At 39.0% G+C, this 18023-nt stretch overlaps 1 protein-coding gene across 1 annotated transcript in view; it reads right to left on the minus strand.

Annotated features, from left to right (window-relative positions):
- AXDND1 (axonemal dynein light chain domain containing 1) overlaps positions 1-18023 on the minus strand; it is a 2684234-nt gene that overhangs the window by 1223291 nt on the left and 1442920 nt on the right. The window contains exon 13 of the mRNA XM_044085955.1: positions 3639-3740. Within this exon, the coding sequence (XP_043941890.1) occupies positions 3639-3740 (102 nt within the window). The remainder of the gene's footprint in view (positions 1-3638; positions 3741-18023) is intronic.

The raw sequence follows: 18023 nt of genomic DNA on the forward strand, positions 1-18023 counted from the left end.
CTACACTTTCTTTTACTACACTTCATTTTGTCTTGATTGGACTCTTGTAATGATGGTTTGGCACCCAGGGCATTGTATTTAAAGTTCCAGTTGTTGTGGTTTTGAGCATTGCCCCACCCCTTTCTATTTGGCCACATCCCTTCCCATTGGCCCCACCCATTCCGCTGTCTCCTGCAGCCACCCCCTTTAATTTGAAGTCACCAGCCGCCAGTGCTAATGGGGACTTATCTGTTCAGCTCTTGAAGGACTGCTAACAGACTGACAGTTGGGCCAGCCAAAAAAAGGGCTTACTTCAGTGGCAAAAACATGTCAGAAACTTTTTGCTCTTCAGCTGCTTTTTATATGAAGTGCTTCATGAACTCCTGGCAGTTGGAGTGCAGGAAGGTGCCCAAAGCTCTGCTAGAATGTCTTGTGCAGGGGGTAAGACCAATTTAGCTTAGGCTACTGCAGTAGTGATCAATGTATTGAACATCTATGCTTCATCCAAGAATTAGGCACAAAAAATAATAGACTTTATACAGAGTGTAAAAGAGAGGTGAAGAAGTGAGTACAGGCAGGATGGAGTGGGTGGAGAAGAGTGTCAGGAGAGATTTGTGACAGCGAGTACCAGTAAGAGTGAAAGGAAAGGTCTACAAGAGGGTACTGAGACCAGCTATGTTATATGGGTTGGAGACAGTGGCATTGACAAAAAGGCAGGAATCAGAGCTTGACGTGGCAGAGTTGAAGATGTTAAGATTTGCACTGGGTGTGACGAGGATGGACAGGATTAGGAATAAGTATATTAGAGGGTCAGCCCAGGTTGGAAGGTTTGGAGACAAAGTCAGAGAGGCAAGATTACATTGGTTTGGACGTGTGCTGAGGAGGAATGCAGAGTATATTGGGAAAAGATGCTAAGGATGAAGCTGCCAGGTAACAGGAAAAGAGGAAGGCCTAATATAAGGTTTATGGATGTGGTGAGAGAGGACATGCAGGTGGTTGGTGTGACAGAGCAAGATGCAGAGGACAGGAAGAAATGGAAACAGTTGATCTTCTGTGGCAACCCCTAATGAGAGCAGCCGAAAGAAGAAGATAATCTAAAAAAGAAACTGTAAAAATACTAACAAGAGTAAAAAAATGTAGATATTCTGAAAAATTTTCCTGCTAACAGTGTTTAAGCTAAGCACTCCCACACCTGCTTTTGCTCACATCACAATGATGTAACATTAATTTTATTCACTAATCTTAATCCAATAAAAAATTATAATATTAAGAATTTTTCAAATTGCAACAGCCTAATGGTGAATCACTGACAGCCCTCTACAATATTTTAAACAAGTGCATTAAAAATAATCATCCCCATATTGCAAAATTACAATGAAAACTTCTGCAATAAACTTTATAGTGAAATAAGAAAAAAAATTAAAAAATGTGAAACCTAAAGAAAAGAGTATATAAAACCTTCTGACTTTAACTAACTAAATGCAGGTCAGCTCTGTCCACAAAACACTCAATTAGACTATCAAAAGAAGCAAACATTCATTCAAGGTAAAACTTTCCATCAGCAAGGGTGCCAATAATAAGAACTTGTATAGCCATAACTAAAAAAAGAAGTGAAGAGACAAGAATGTAATGTGTTATAACAAAATGGTATCACTAAAACAGAAACAAAAGGTATAGCAATCACACTAGGCTACAGACTGGCAGAAATTTGAAGCCACAAAGGGCAAATCTATCCTCTGTTTTCTCTACAACATCCCACACAAAAAGTTTTCTTTTTTTTCTAGTCATTTCTGCCCTCATGCATGCCAACCATCAAGCCTCTCTTTATTGAACTTGAACCCATTCAGTCCATCATAAGTGTGAGAGCCATATGGAGAGACTGTCATTCAGGCAGCCATTAGTGCTGCTTGACTGTGTCGTTTTTTGGAATGCTGGCTATGACAGCTTTTCTTATGATGATCATAACCCCATCCCCTGGGTGGAGTGAAGCACAATGCATGTTATTGTAAGGACCCACATTGCTTTCCCAATGAGGGGGCACACTTTCATGCATTTGCAGTGAAGGCGACAGCCTACTGTTGGTTTGCTGAGCCTGTATTCCCTGTCACACATGTGCACTACCACCCCTTCACTAGGGTTAAGTGGTAGCTTGTGGCCCACTTTGTCCTACCCTCTCTCCATAATAGAAATTCTCATTCTCCCCTGCAAGGTATATCAAGCTGCTAACTGTGCTCTGGTCTCCTGGACTGCAGTGAGGGCTTTACCCCTCTGTGCTACTGGAGCTCAATCTCACCCACAATTACATGTGTAATTGTCACTTCTGTCAATGATAAATTTAAAAACACTGACTCCAAGTGATCAGATGACACCATGAAACCTATTTGCATAATAAAAAATAGTCTAGTGTACCCCCTCATGCACGGACATTGTTAATATATCAATAAAAAATGGTAATGCCTCTGATAGCTGGAAGTAGGCTGCTGTAGTTCTAATCCACATGGTACGCAACTACACAACCCTCAATATTTACAGACAAATCAGTTTCACCAGCATATTGTGCAAGGTGACGGACAGAATCACCCGTGGAACAGATTCGGATATTCACAGAAAACTGGTTTTCCATTCCCTAACCCATTATGGTTTTGTCAAAAATAACTCTTTTATGCTTTAAATTCATAATTGTTTGACAGTATGACCACTAACCTGGATGAGAGTTTAGCTGTCCTTGCAGATGACACTTATATGGAATCATGCATAAACCAAGGGTTCTAGAAGTAAATGAAACTGTAACAACTTGGGTATGTGACTGGAAACATGGCTGTACACAAGAGCTGAGAAGAGGAGGGATCCTAGCCTCACCATCACTGTCACCAGTGGAGTCTCACAAGGCTATGCCCTGGAGGGATCTACATGAGAAGCTCAAAATATGGAATGTTCTATACTTACAAGACTGAATCTTGTAATATCAAACATGCAAAAAGAAATGGAACGGTGACTCTTTGTGCTGTAACCTGAACTGTGCAGGATCATAGCAAAGTTGGGATCAGGTATTTAGCCTTTCCCCACTGTGGTACGATCTCGGAGTTGAAATATATAATTAGCAGGGGATGTGGGGGGTGCAGGGTGAGGCTTTCTCTAAACATACATGATCTCCAAAAAGTTGATACTTGGTGCAAGAGACAAAAAGGCTCGAAAATTACCAATAAAGTATGAAATGTATGTGGAGTGACCACTGACTTATTACAACAAAATGAGTGTAGAGAATTCTTGATTTTTGTTGCTGGGTTTCTTCTGATGGGTACATTTCTATACAACAGAGTACTAAAACCAATGTCATGCCACTTGGCACTTCTAAAAAGATTAAGCTGAGGGACTGGAATTCACCTGAAAGATTTAAACTCTACACACTATGACATATACTGCTACATTCTTTATAACAAATAGATGCTTGTTGATTTAAGACAGACACTGTAATAGTAAGTGCATTTCCATTTGCACCACACATAAACACATGACGATCTCCATATGACGTTAGTATTGATTCATTATGTATTGCATCTTTAATGAACATATTACTTTTGACTGCAAGGTTCTTTCTATAAATATAATAACCAAGCAAATACTGAATAAAATGCAGCAGATCTTAATTTGAAAATTACCTGAGATGCAAGGAGGGTGCTGAAGTGAGCTACAAGCTGCATCCATGAACTCTCAGTGACATAAAGTTTCTTTGCCAAATGTAGATTATTCATTTCTATCACCTGTTAGGAAACAATACGTAGCACTGTAAAGATATGTCTCTTTATACATCTGAGATGCTTACTAAGCTTTTGTAGAAAATATTTTCTACCACAACACACCTCCTTATGTAAGTTACACATTCTTAAACTAGATTGTATTGCATTTTATTAATGTCCACTGCAATTAATTTTGCCTTTCATGCTGATAAATGTGGCAGGCCACACCCCAGAAAACTGTTGACTCATAGCAGTGGTAACAACATCACTATATGACTTCACAGTAACACCAAACAGCAACGGTTAGTACATTTCTTGTGCGTTTCTCCTACAAGGTACATTACTAATAACACTAGAGTAGATTTGTGTTTTTCATAATTTGAACATAAGAGGAGAGTGACGTGTTTGAAGTCTTTGTTTCCTGAAATGTAGAAAACAGTTTCACGTATCTGTGACTGTCTCAATATTTAAACCATTTTACTGATTCATCTTGTTCCAGAGCATTACTGCCTATATTTAATTCTTTCTTTTTTTTTGCTTCTGTCACTCAGACTTAAAATATTGAATACTTAATATATATTTAAGACAGAATTAAGACATTAAATTGTCTTCCTTGTTTATGTCCTCCTTACTTTATAGAGATTTCTTCTTCAGACAAGGATGTGGCATACATTTTTAGATACATATGGTATTTTTGTAATTATATTTTATTATAACAAGTTTTTGGTACATTATTTTCTCTTTAAATGAAGTAAATCTGTATGGGTTCCATTTGGATCATATCTTTATATTTTGGAAGGATACAGAGGCAAAACTGAGAGAATTTTTCCATTATATAAGCACTACCACTGAATTTCTCAAATTCACCTACAATATAATAAGGGAAAAATTGAACTAAACAGATGTAACAGTACAGGTAATGGAAGACAAAGGACAATTTAGGTCTACGATATATGTAGAAGAGAGACATTTTCAAATTCATATTTATTTTTTGGCTCATGTTTTTCTTTAAATGAAGTCAATCGGTGTGGGTCCCATTTGGATGATATCTTTATATTTTGGAAGGATACAGAGGAAAAACTGAGAGAATTTCTACATTATATAAGCACTACCACTGAATTTCTCAAATTCACCTACAATATAATAAGGGAAAAAGTGAACTAAACAGATGTAACAGTACAGGTAATGGAAGACAAAGGACAATTTAGGTCTACGATATATGTAGAAGAGAGACATTTTCAAATTCATATTTATTTTTTGGCTCATGTTTTTCTTTAAATGAAGTCAATCGGTGTGGGTCCCATTTGGATGATATCTGTATATTTTGGAAGGATACAGAGGAAAAACTGAGAGAATTTCTACATTATATAAGCACTACCACTGAATTTCTCAAATTCACCTACAATATAATAAGGGAAAAAGTGAACTAAACAGATGTAACAGTACAGGTAATGGAAGACAAAGGACAATTTAGGTCTACGATATATGTAGAAGAGAGACATTTTCAAATTCATATTTATTTTTTGGCTCATGTTTTTCTTTAAATGAAGTCAATCGGTGTGGGTCCCATTTGGATGATATCTGTATATTTTGGAAGGATACAGAGGAAAAACTGAGAGAATTTCTACATTATATAAGCATTACCACTAAATTTCTCAAATTTACCTATAAAATAAAGAGGGACAAAAGTGAGCTATTTAGATGTAACAGTACAGGTAATGGAAGACAAAGGACAATTTAGGTCTATGATATATGTAGAAGAGAGACATTTTCAAACTCATTTATTTTCTACCAGTGCACATCCATATAAACAAAAAAAAAAAAAGAGTATTCTTAAGGGTCAGTTCATAAGAGCATCAAGGATGACCTCAGAAGATGAGGATTTTAAAACTGAATGTTTTAAATGAAAGGAAATGATTTTAGAAAGAGGATACACAGAAAAAACTTATAGAAGCAATGGTTGAAGTTAAACAAGTAGAAGTGTCTCCAGCAATGCAGTTCTGTTTTAGAAAGCCCAAAACTGAAATTTGATGTTCCAAATGATGTAAATGTTGGGTCCATATGTTGTTTAAAAAACATTCCATCTTTCTTATGTGTAATCTAGCTAATGGAATCACTGCGGTGGTGTTGCTGCGGTAGTGTTGTCGCCTCACAGTTAGACGTTGCCCGTTCGATTCTCAGTTAGAGCGTCTTCTGTGTGGCGACTTGCGTGAACGGGCGTTCCTTCGTTGAAGGTTGTGCATTAGGCCTGGCAAGCCAGCACATAAAACTCTACTGCCAATCTTTAGCAGACCGGAGTTCCGCTGTGGCGACCCCTAACCGGGAAAAGCCGAAAGACACAAACAAATCTAGCTAATGGAATCATGAGAATTACACAAGCCATTAATCCTAGGATCCTGAGAAATTCTCTTATAGAAGTCAGAAAATGACTGGAGAAATTCAGAATAATTTCCAGATAAGACTCTACCTTTTTCTGTGTCATTAAAGGCCATTTGAAGAGAATAATATAGAAAACAACAGACAACACACAATGAGATAGATTCAAGGAAGATTTTCTAACATTTATCTGGAAGCCAGATTGGTTAGACGTGACATAACCAATGCTGATGACTCTTTGGTCAGAAGAGATGTAACCCATGTTAAGGACTCTTGACAGCTAGATAAAGAGACTGCAAAGATATGCAAGTCATCTAAATATGTTGACATGTGAATGCCAAATTACCATGGTAATATGGTAACATGTGAATGCCATTCAGTTTGCAGTGAGCTATGACTGGGACTAGACATTTCATAAACACTCTTGGAGCTCTAGATAGTCCAAAGGGTAATGTAGAGAACTGGTAATGTGAACCAGATACAAAAACCTTCAGAAGTTTCCTGAAGCTTGTGTCTATGTGTTACCATGTATCTCATGGGTGGAATGAGGGATAACAGGTTCTGCAAGGTGAAATTTGGTGCTTTTGCACCCAGGTTTCATAGGTTCATAGGTAGGTACTAGGCTATCGGCCCAAGGGCCTAAGTAAGCCTAGCCAACAAGGTTCCCTGGCTTATGCCACCCAAGAAAGTTATTTTCCTGTGTGCCTGTCGAGCAGAGCCACCAAAGTGATCCCCGGGGTATATTTCCTATTTCCCATCCACTTATTAAATTTTTTCTTGATGAGTGCTAATGAGGAACTTTGCTTGACATAGATGGGTAGCTTGTTCCAGAGTATGGGAAGTCTCTGGGGCAGGAATCTATCCCTCCAGCATGTCCTGTTTATTGTGGTGACAAGGTTTAGGTCCCTAGAGCATGTAGCTCAGAGGGACTGGGATTTCTTTAGGTGTAGCATGTCCAGCAGCTCTGGGTTTGACATAGCTTTATATGTTAGGCAGAGATCACCTTGTAGTAGGCAATATGCTATGGAGTAAAGCTGGAGTTTTTTGAGACAGTCAGTGTAGGGCATCTGTTTGAGGCCAGTAATCCTCTTTGTGAGGTACTCCTGTGGCCTTTCCAGCTGCTGTAGATGTCTTGTGAGGTACATTCCAAAAGAGGCGTTGTACTCTATAATGGGTCTAATGAGTGTTGTGTAGAGGAGAACAATGACCCCTTTTTTCCTAGATGAGAACCCTTTTGTGATAAAGTGTGCCACGTAGAAGGATTTCCTTACTACTGTGACAATGTGATTATCAAAGGAGAGACTACTGTCCACCTGGGTCCCCAGGTCTCATCACACATTCAGCGTTAAGTAGACTGCTGGCTTTGTGGTAGTTCATGGGTACAGAGTTTTTACCAAAGGGGATGACAATGCACTTTTTGGCACTGAGCTTGAGGCCATGGCTCTGACACCAGGCATCTGTCTCAGTGAGGCCCTTCTGTAGGATGTCCACATCATTTGGGGACTCAACTATGGCTCCTAGTTTGCAGTCATCTGCAAACTTCACTAGCCAAAGGCCTTCTTTGTTAGCCTGTACTTCAGAGAAGTAGATTCCAAACAGGAGAGGCCCCAAGACTTAACCCTGTGGTACTCCACTTGTCACTGGTTTGAAGTCAGATTTGGAGTCTGCAACTTTTACAGTGTGGGTTCTGTCAGTGAGTCAATTGGCAACCCATCTTGTGATGTAGGGATTTATACCTAGTTTAGTGAGTTTAGCTATAATTCCTGAATGGGGGATGGTGTCGAAAGCCTTGGCAAGGTCATGATAGGCTGTGTGAACCACCTTACCCTCATCTACAGCTTTGGTGACTGCCTCAAAGAAGTCAATCATATTCAGGAGTCATGATCTGCCTTTCACAAACTCAAACTGGGTGGGGTCCAGAGTTTGGAGGTTACCAATGTCTTTGTTTATGTGTTCCATGATGATACGTTCCATGTCCTTGCAGACCAGGCTCATCAGGCTAATAGGGTGATAGTTCCCAGGATCAGTGTTGGCTCTCCCTTTGTGGAGTGGGATAACTGTTGCTGTGCGCCATTCAGTGGGCACAAAGCCTGATGTGAAACTATGTTTGAACATGGTGCTTGGGTAGAAATGAAAGATCTACCACTGGGAGGCCTCTTTCTTTGGTATTAGAAATATTCTGGAATAAAAGGGTTTGCCCCTAAGATATGTAAAGACTGAAGAAAATAATTTGTCTGATTTGGAGAGTGGAGAGTACTTCCCATGAAAGGAAATTTTTGTGTCCAGTGTCATTGACAACCTTCCTGCACAACTTTTAACACTCAAGAGTTTGAGACAATCTTTGGGTGAAGAGGGAAATTGAGAACCAGCTTCTGAGACAAGTTTTGAAGATATTGGCTGGGGGGCACAGGATGCTGGTATAGTCATTCTGTAAGGCCGGTCTATCCCTTTTTCTGAAATGGCCCTTGTTTTTTATTGTTAGTTCCCTCAAGCTATTTGTTTTGATCACTGCCAGAAGATGACCGGTTTTGCTTACTTGGCTTTTTAAGGAAAGAGGGAGGCTAAAAAGGTTTGTATTGTGAGACAAGAAAAATTTTAGAAACTCCTTGAATCAATTTCTCTCTTTCATCAAATTGATTGAGAGTCTGGGTAGCAGAAGAGTGAAACAATACATTCTTTTCTAAAGCAGAATCTACTATTTTGGACTTTACCTCATCAGCAAACCTTTGGTTACGTAACCAGACATATTTTTGTCAACACTGTAGCAGTAGCAGTGACCATTGACAGTTTCTGCTCAATCATATGCACTGTTCAAATCATGTTTGGATACTTGGTACAAGGTAGAAACTACACAATTTAGAAAAGAGCTAGCTTCTGTAAGATGTGTGGTTGCAAATTCCCTCAGTACATATAACAAAGTATAAATTTCCAAGTAGAGGAAGAAAACATTATCTTACCCAGCTGGTCCAACACCTTGCCTTCCTAGTCACCAGGAGAAGGATTACTGTACAGGATCACTCTACTGCCATCTAAAAAAAAGTGGATATGTCTGTTCATTCTGAGCTAAGGTGAGAGAAAAAAAAAAGCATCGGACTGCTGCACTTTACACATTTCATCTGCCTTTTTACGGACTGATGGCTTGGTATCGGGATGATTACAGGCAATATTCAACACATCCTCCAGAACTGGAAGTATAGGAGGGATGGGTAATGAGTAAGGATATCCATTTGTAAAATATTATAATATCTCTCTCTCTAGTTTAGGGGGAACACCTACTTGTTCCCATAAAAATGCTTAATGCATCCTAGCCAATAGCCTACTTAAAATAAAATTCCTCCAGAACATGGTAATAATTAATCTTTTCCTCACAGTCAGATAACTGAGCTTGTGAATCTTTAGGAGAAGAAGCCTTGTCACTGTCATCATGTGAATTATCAGACCCAGTTTCCTCAAGAATTTCTTTACAGAGAATGCCCACCTGTGATGGCTTCTGGACAACAGGATTAAAAATCTGTAATGCATGCCTTGTTAAGGTAAGAAAATCATCTTTGTAAACTGTGGTAACTTGCTATGTTAAACTTTTTTTTTCTTTACAGGTTTCCCTGTTGAAGAATACTGACTTGAAGAAGGGATGTCTGACAGGTTTAATGGTCTCTTGCCTCATTTACCCTATGAAGAATCTCCAAAAGTTTCTCTCAGCCCTAGAGAGGATTGTTCTGCCATGTCACGATCGGACACTGGAACAGACAAAGAGGACATGGTTGATCTCCAGGTCATGGTGGCTGAAAGGTTTACATCAGAGAATGGAGGAAGTAATCTGAGGAACAACTGATGTCCACTGCAGGCTTACCTAATATCACCTGAGGTGTCGAATGAGCCTGTGGTAATGACAAGGGCTCCTTGGTAAGGACTTTCTACTTTGGAATAGTAGGAGTGGAACCAGCAGGACCAGAGTAAATAACCATGATGTAGCTGAGGGGAATGTTCCAAAAGAGGAAAGAGTTGCTGGAATGAATCGGTCAGAAGGTAAACTGTCATTGAGTGTCCTCAAGCAGCACACTTATTATTCCAGCCCCTTCAATAGCTAAAAACATAAGCAGCACACAAATTCTCTGTCAGAACTCTTTTTAAAAACTTGATTATACTGACAGAAAAAAAGAAAATGGCACGTAGGTCGTCATGAAGTGTACAGCAGCAATACACTACTAAAACACATTCCTTCTCATTCCAAAGTGAAAAGTTAGTCACACAATGTAAAGTTTACACAAGCAGGACACATTTTCACAAACTTGGTCCCCAGTTTGCAAGAATACAGCTAAAAATTGTAAACCCTGACAGGAAACTTGCGATATTGATAAAAAAACACTGTGCTTCTTAAAAGGGAAATACTGCTTTTAGTCAGAAAATAAATTAAAAGGTATTTTGTTAAAAGTGCATTAAGTTCTGTGAGGAGGGGTTCCCTAACACGAACAAGGCTCTTAGCCAGTTGCTGCTCCTATGAAACATCTCAGCTGCTTCTCTTCGAGTCAGCAAGAAAGTACTGAAGATATCTTCACTCTGACTGCTAATTTCCCTCCTTGAAGCTAGCGAATCACAGACTTCTATATGTGTAAATCCATTCTATGAGAAAGGTTGTGGTAATTACCCTTGGCTAAACTGACAAATTCAAAAGAGGGGACAGCCACTAGTGCCTGGGCCAAAAAAAGGGATCACCACAATAATCCTTGGAGTTTTAGTCTGACTCTTTAGAAGCACCCTGTTTATAAGAGAAAAAAAAGTCCTAATTTAAGGAAACCTGAACAATATTTTTAATTGTCTGTTGTGGCTGGAGGTAACAACTTATTGAAAGGTTTTCCCCATGGATGGAATAATTTCTGGAAGACCCCGTGCATAATACGCATAATGATGGTCTGTACTGATACTACATAGCTGGTCTTCAAAAAAGCAATGCTCTGACTGAAAGTAGGTTGAAAGGCTAGCTCTCTGTCCCCCATAGCTATCTGCAAAGGAGTCAGAAATGGTTTTCCCCATTTGCTTACATACCACATCACTGTGGAGTCAACTGAGATAAGTAGGCTAAGCCCTGAAAACTAAAATGGTTCTAGAATTTTTACAATATTCATAAAACCATTATATCTTTGACCTTTTTTATTTAAATATGTCTAACTGCTCCAAATGCTTAGGACATCTATATGTATACATATATGGGTGTGCACACACACACACACACACACACACACACACACACACACACACACACACACACACAGTCCCCACAAGCAAGTCTGCAGTGTTTACGAGAACAGACTTAAGAAAGGGATGAAAGAACCAAAAAAGGATTATGTAGGATGAAAGGTCAGCAGTTCTTTCCCCAGTGTGATTCTATTGTAAGAAAAAAAGCCCAGTCCTAAAATCTGAAAAAGGGAGAGGTTGGAGATGGAGCCACAGTCAAGTTGTGAACCACAGAAAAATCATCATGAGAACCTTGGCCCAAGGAATCATGCAAACAAAAAAAGGTCATTAATTTTGAAGTTTGATATACTCCCTAGAAAAGTCCAGATGTGGCAGGACAACATCAGAAAAGGTTCCTTATGAGATGCATATTTGTTCATGAGAAAATAAAGCCATGATTAGAGGTTTATCTTCTGGACATCTCCAAAACATCAAAGACAGATTTCTGCATTATGAACATCAAACCCAGGTGCAGAAAACATATTGTCACCAGAGAAAGAATATGTAAAAATAACATTTTCAAACTATAGAAAAAATAACAGGTTTCTTGATACAAGAAAGTATTTGTTTAAAATCTTTCCCCATCAAGATCTGAGGGAATAAGACTAATGCCCAATACCTCCAGAAGCAGCAAAGTAAGGCAGGAGAAAAGGATAAATTAGACGTATGAATTGGACTCCTCTGAAAAAAACAAAAATGGCTTCTGCTTCCCGTTGAAATCTTCTAGAAAAAATCAGAGTCCAATTGTTTGAACTAAGCTGTTGTCACAGAGGTTTATGAAACCTAGAAATGGGGAGCAGATCATGATGTTGCAATCAGAAGAAGGGCAGCAGATGGAATCCTCCCTCACTTTTTTTGGAAAAAAGTCTCCGTTTTTCCTTGAATCTCCCTGTAACAAAAGACGGGTATGAGAGAAGACAAGGCAGCTCCCCCCACCCCCCAGAATAACTTCTTGACAAGACAATCAAAGAGAGCTAATGAAGGACAATACAATACTTTTTTTCCAAGGACGAATTTAGAATATCAGTTTGAGATTCACTGGAAAACTGGAAAAGCATATACTCTTATATTCTCGTCACTAATTCAGTCACAACTAAAGAAGAGCTAGCCGCAGCAGAGCATTTAACAACAATAATGCTGCTAACGACTAGACTGCGGTGGTGGTGCTGCGGTAGCGTTGTCGCCTCACAGTTAGACGTTGCCCGTTCGATTCTCAGTTAGAGTGTCTTCTGTGTGGCGACATGCGTGAATGGGTGTTCCTTCGTTGAAGGTTGTGCGTTAGGCCCGGCAAGCCAGCATGTAAAACTCTACTGCCAATCATTAGCGGACCGGAGTTCAGCTGTGGCGACCCCTAACCGGGAAAAGCCGAAAGACACAAACAAACAATGCTGCTAACGACTCAGAGAATAAAAAGAAGTTAAGAGAAGAATTTGAAATACAACTGTAGATAACTATTAACTGTGTTACATATTGCCAACCAAATTACAAGGGGCTGACAAGAGACTACTACTGTAACGATTACAATGGAAGAAGCATAACCATTCTTCCAAATTCTATCAGTATTTTCCCATGAAAGGGGAAAGGAAATAACTGTAAAAAAATATCTGCTGGCTAAAAAAGACAGAAAACACTGCAGGACCTGCCCTGGGAATAATAGAGTAAATGTGGGACTAGGGCTTCTTATATAATTTATCAGATAATGTTAACTGGTAGTTGAGCAATAGGATAAACTACTGATTGTTCTGAAAGGAAGGAAAAAACAAAATGTTTCCTCTAAATGAGGAAAAAAATATTCTGCAATAAAAAAATGAAGGCTTGAACAAGTAAATTTACCCAGCCAAGATAGTCCCCTGAAATTTTTCAGGAAGGGATTCACAGCAAATTTTAAAAATCCTTTTCCCCAGGAAAGAAAAACATCCCAGAAAAGGTAGAGATGGCTAACAGAATAACCATTACCCATGGAAGGATTTTTGAGGGTGGGAAGCAAAGAAAAAAACTGTTCACACCCTTCCATAATGCCAACAACAGTGGTACTCCCTTCATAAAGCAAACATCCAAACATCTGCAGAGGAAATGCCAGACTCCTTGGAGACACCACAAGGGGAACACCACAGGCACTAACACAAAGATGAATGGTCTGAGGAACAACCAGTACATTACCAAGCAGTCACCCATTAGCAGCTGAGGCAGCAAACAAGCTGGACAGAACCAAAGCCTCTAAAAATAAATATTTTATTTTTATATATATGTAAATATTTAATATGACTTCTGGCTTATAGGAGAAGGAAAAAAGTCCTGGAACCCAGATGCCTTTCTTAGCTGCTACAGGAGTCAAAACATGGATGGTAGAGTTTCAGGTCTTATCTCATGGTATACAACTGAAGTATGAAGCAAAAGTTTCAAGTGGCAACCACCAATCTAGCCTTAGTCCTTAACAACCAGATTTGTAAGAAAAAAGGTTACTTTGCCATAAATCTTTTTATAGAAAGCTGCAAACAGTTATAAAACCCAGAATCAATATTTGAAAAGTGGACTGGAGTGACAAAACTAATTATTCATTAAGTTTTGAGGAAAAATGTTTAATTAGTGATAACCCACAAAACTAGTAGATTTAACTCCTAGCCACCAAGTTTAACAATTAGCTACCTATCATTCTGCCCTCCACCCAGTTACTGCACATCGATCAGCTTAACATTTCCCATGGGAGGGGATCTTCAACATGTTGTATTGCATTAAATTTCCACCCCTCTGAGCGAAGAGTTTACCAGTATGAAACAATACTCTCCTATCCATCAAGCAGTCCTCTGGTTCCAGGCTTGCAGTATGAAGCTGGGTAATCAGAGTCACAGATGGAGATGCATACCCCTTTAGCATCCTTATAAACAGGTCACTCTCAGAAGCCTTAGTCCCCACAATATGGAAACAGTCATACATAACACCAATATGTAAAGGAAGCAAGTTCACAGAAATATCCACGTTTTGCCCAATATCTATACTATCCCCTCTATCTAAAATAATGGAAAGATGTATCCACCAACATTTAGTGAAGTACCTACTATAAAACAACCTGCTCACTCCAACTCATCATGGCTTCCGGCCATGTCATAACACATCCACTGTACTTCTATCCTTTACAGACACTATTAACAGGGCCAGGGATTTGGATACTTCATATCCACAATATTCCTGGACCTCTCAAAGGTCTTTGAAATGATTTCACACCCATTGCTTCTAGAAACACTATCCAACCTAGAATGCTCCATTACCATACTTCAGAGCTATCTATATGACTGGAAGCAAGCAGTAAAATTGTCTAACCAACTCCCCCCCTTCCTACCCTACAGGCATTCCCCAAGGCTCTATCCTAGATTCCCTACTGTTTAACATAGTCACCAATAATTTACACACAGCCTCCTCCCCAGGAAAAATAATCCAGTATGCAGATGATTCAACCTTAATCTCTGCATCTCATACTTACCCTGAACTACAAGAAAAAAAAACAACATTTTTTCACAACAATTGAATCCTGGCTCACAAAGACCCAACTTTTTCTAAATCCAAAAACAAAAATAATAATAAACTCATGGTGCTTCACCCCAAAATACCAAACTCAGCCCAGACCAATTTAACATCCTTGCAGCTGACAAAACTATCATAGAAAAAGTACAACAAACCAAACAGTTAGGTGATACTTTGATAGGAAAATGAACTTTGACCTTCATATCCAACAAAACAAAGAAGACACATAAAAAACTAGGACTACTTTATAGAAACAAGCAATTCCTTACCACTCCAACCTAGACCACAATGGCAAAAAACCTTTCTCCTCCCATCCGTATTCAATGGTTCCTGTATAGTAGGCAATTTACAAACTCCTCCAAAACTAAACTGGAACAATGCTACAATAAAGTAGCCAAGTTTGCAACAAACTCCAACTACGGCACGCATCACTGTAAACCACTACAAGAGCTAAAATGGCTAGAACTTTCAAACTAACTAACATATACAGATTCAACTACAATATATAAACTGATCTATAAACCTATAAGCCTGTCCTGCCCTAGTAAACCTAATCAAACAATACAAACCCAGGACACCTCTCATACATAGTGACAAAAACCTACTTGGAATCTACAAGCCTTCTAAAAACTCTGGAAAATCTGTATACTCATACTCTGTCTCAAAGCTATGGAACTCCTTCCCACCAAATATTACCCTAACTCCTAGCCTGTCTCTCTTTAAAGCTGTCTTAAAAGAACACTTAAATCATGGCTATGCCCATGCCTAACTCCAGGCTAAATCCTCCCATAAACCTCTATATTACCTTCTCATAATACACTAACTTCCCCTTCTTCTTCTTTCGGCTTTTCCCGGTTAGGGGTCGCCACAGCGGATCATCTGTCTGCTCATGATTGGCAGTGGAGTTTTATGGTGTCGAGTTGCCAGCCCGGCGCCCAACCTTCCACAGAAGGCATGCACATACACCTAGGGTCAATTTAGAGTGTCCAATCCACTACTGCATGTTTTGGGATGTGGGAGGAAACCGGAGCACCCGTAGGAAACCCACGCGACCACAGGGAGGACATGCAGACTCCACACAGAAAGCACCCCAGCCGCGAATCCAACCAGAGAACCTTTTGCTGTGAGGCCACAACGCTAACCGCTACACCACCGTGGCCACGCCAATACACTAACTTCCCCTCTGTAACACAAATCTAAACCGCTATATTACCTTCTCATAATATGCTAACTTCCCCACTCTAACACTAATCCACTAATAACATCAGTAAGAGTTTGTAAGCTACTAATAACGTCAGTAACAGTTTGTAAGCCAAGCCATTATATAACAACCAAATACCTTCTCATTCCTGCCATACTATTCTACAATGTCCAAGGACTAAGCAGTCAGATTGACTGACTCCAGTCTGTTTTTCATAATAAGCAAGTACAATCTAATCAAATACTTTTACCTCTACAAACCCACTCTTCTAATTTGTGAATGTTTGTAAACTCGTACTGACATGTTCAGTGTTGTGATGCCTGTGCCCTGGCCCAGCAATCAAGGAGCCTCAGCCCTCACCACTAACACCGGTGAGGGGTGTCTCATATACAAGGAAAGGATAACAAATACACACATTAAAGTGCAATTTCCCTTAAGAGCACACAGATATCACAGTCAGTCCGAGGCTGGTCGCTCCCTTGCTCTCCATGTCCCCAATAAGACTCCCCACTGGCACAGATATAGGATCCTGATCTCAGCCTAGTGGGCAAGCTAAAACCTCCAGCACCCTCTCTGTCCAACCAGCGCTTCATGCCCCTGCCCAAGTAGCTGACACAAACACACACACACACACACACACACACACACACACACACACACACACACACACACACACACACACACACATGCACACAAACACACACACACATCCTTTGAGAAGAGTTTATACAACCACACAGACACTCCTGGGGAAGGCTGACACAGGTTCTCCAGCTGTGCCTTTTTTTCCCAGACTGTATGGTAGTACCAGCTGCCACCACCCACTAATATTTATCAGCTACTCAAAAGCCCTTAAAAGGGTGTTCAATTATTACTGTGCAATATTATTATCCAATTGGTAGTACAGCCCAGGGTTAAAGCTATTGAAGTGGCTTTGTACAATTTTACCAAAGACATGCAAGTACTTAAAGAGCTTAAATTATCTCTACAAAACAGCCACAGTTGAAAGGGTTTAAAATATTTAATAGCAAATAATCAAAACACAAGACAATACTTTTTGTTACACATTGCTAGTCAAGAGTTCAGAGATCATAGAGAAATACTTAAACTAATTCAGTAGTACAGTTCTGATATCTTAGGAAACACTTAGTCTAATCTTTCTAGTTTCTAGCTATTTCTAAGAGAAAACACAAGTCTAAGATAACAGTATAACCAAGAACAAAGACATAAGCGCCATTGTAGCGGTGCTACTCCATCAGATGTATAACATAAACTGAAAAACATCAAACATTTATATAATGGTTACTACATCACATGACTAACTCAATTACTACTAAAAGGTATATACATTCTAAAAAGTCATATAATATTTTTAATTTTTTTAAAAAATACATAAATACAATTTGTCTTATATAAAAAACCTAATAAAGTAATCTCCTTTTAACAGGTCAATACATATACAAAAGCAATATGTTTAAAGTAATAATATGAAAACAGCATAAAAAAGTTTAAAAATAACTTTTTTCTATTTTTTATTTAGGCTTCTAGCCTTCAATTTAGGTTTAATAGGTACTCTGTCATTCAGGCCATGACCATAATCTCCCCTTAATCTTATAATCCATTTTGACTCTATCTGTTCAGTTAAATTATTTATATCTCCTTTTCTAATATTTTCAAAGGTATGTGCTATAACCATAAACTTAAAATAATGTGTAAGGTTTGTATTTAAAATATGTTTGGATAAGGCACTTGCAATACTGCCTTTTTTGACATGATAGTAATGTTCTCTAATTCTTTTCCTGAGAGCTCTATCTGTCTTCCCTATATAAAATTTGAAGCATGTTGAGCAATAAGCTAAATACATAATATGTGTTGTATCACAGGTGGCATAAATATCAAATTTATATTTCTTATGGTGATCTGGATGATAAAATTCTCCAGTACTATCGATATATTGACAGAGGTTACAGTGTCCGCAT

The sequence above is a fragment of the Protopterus annectens genome, chromosome 10.part0 (assembly GCF_019279795.1).
Source record: "Protopterus annectens isolate FY-2018-M chromosome 10.part0, PAN1.0, whole genome shotgun sequence".
Taxonomy (NCBI): Eukaryota; Metazoa; Chordata; order Ceratodontiformes; family Protopteridae; genus Protopterus; species Protopterus annectens.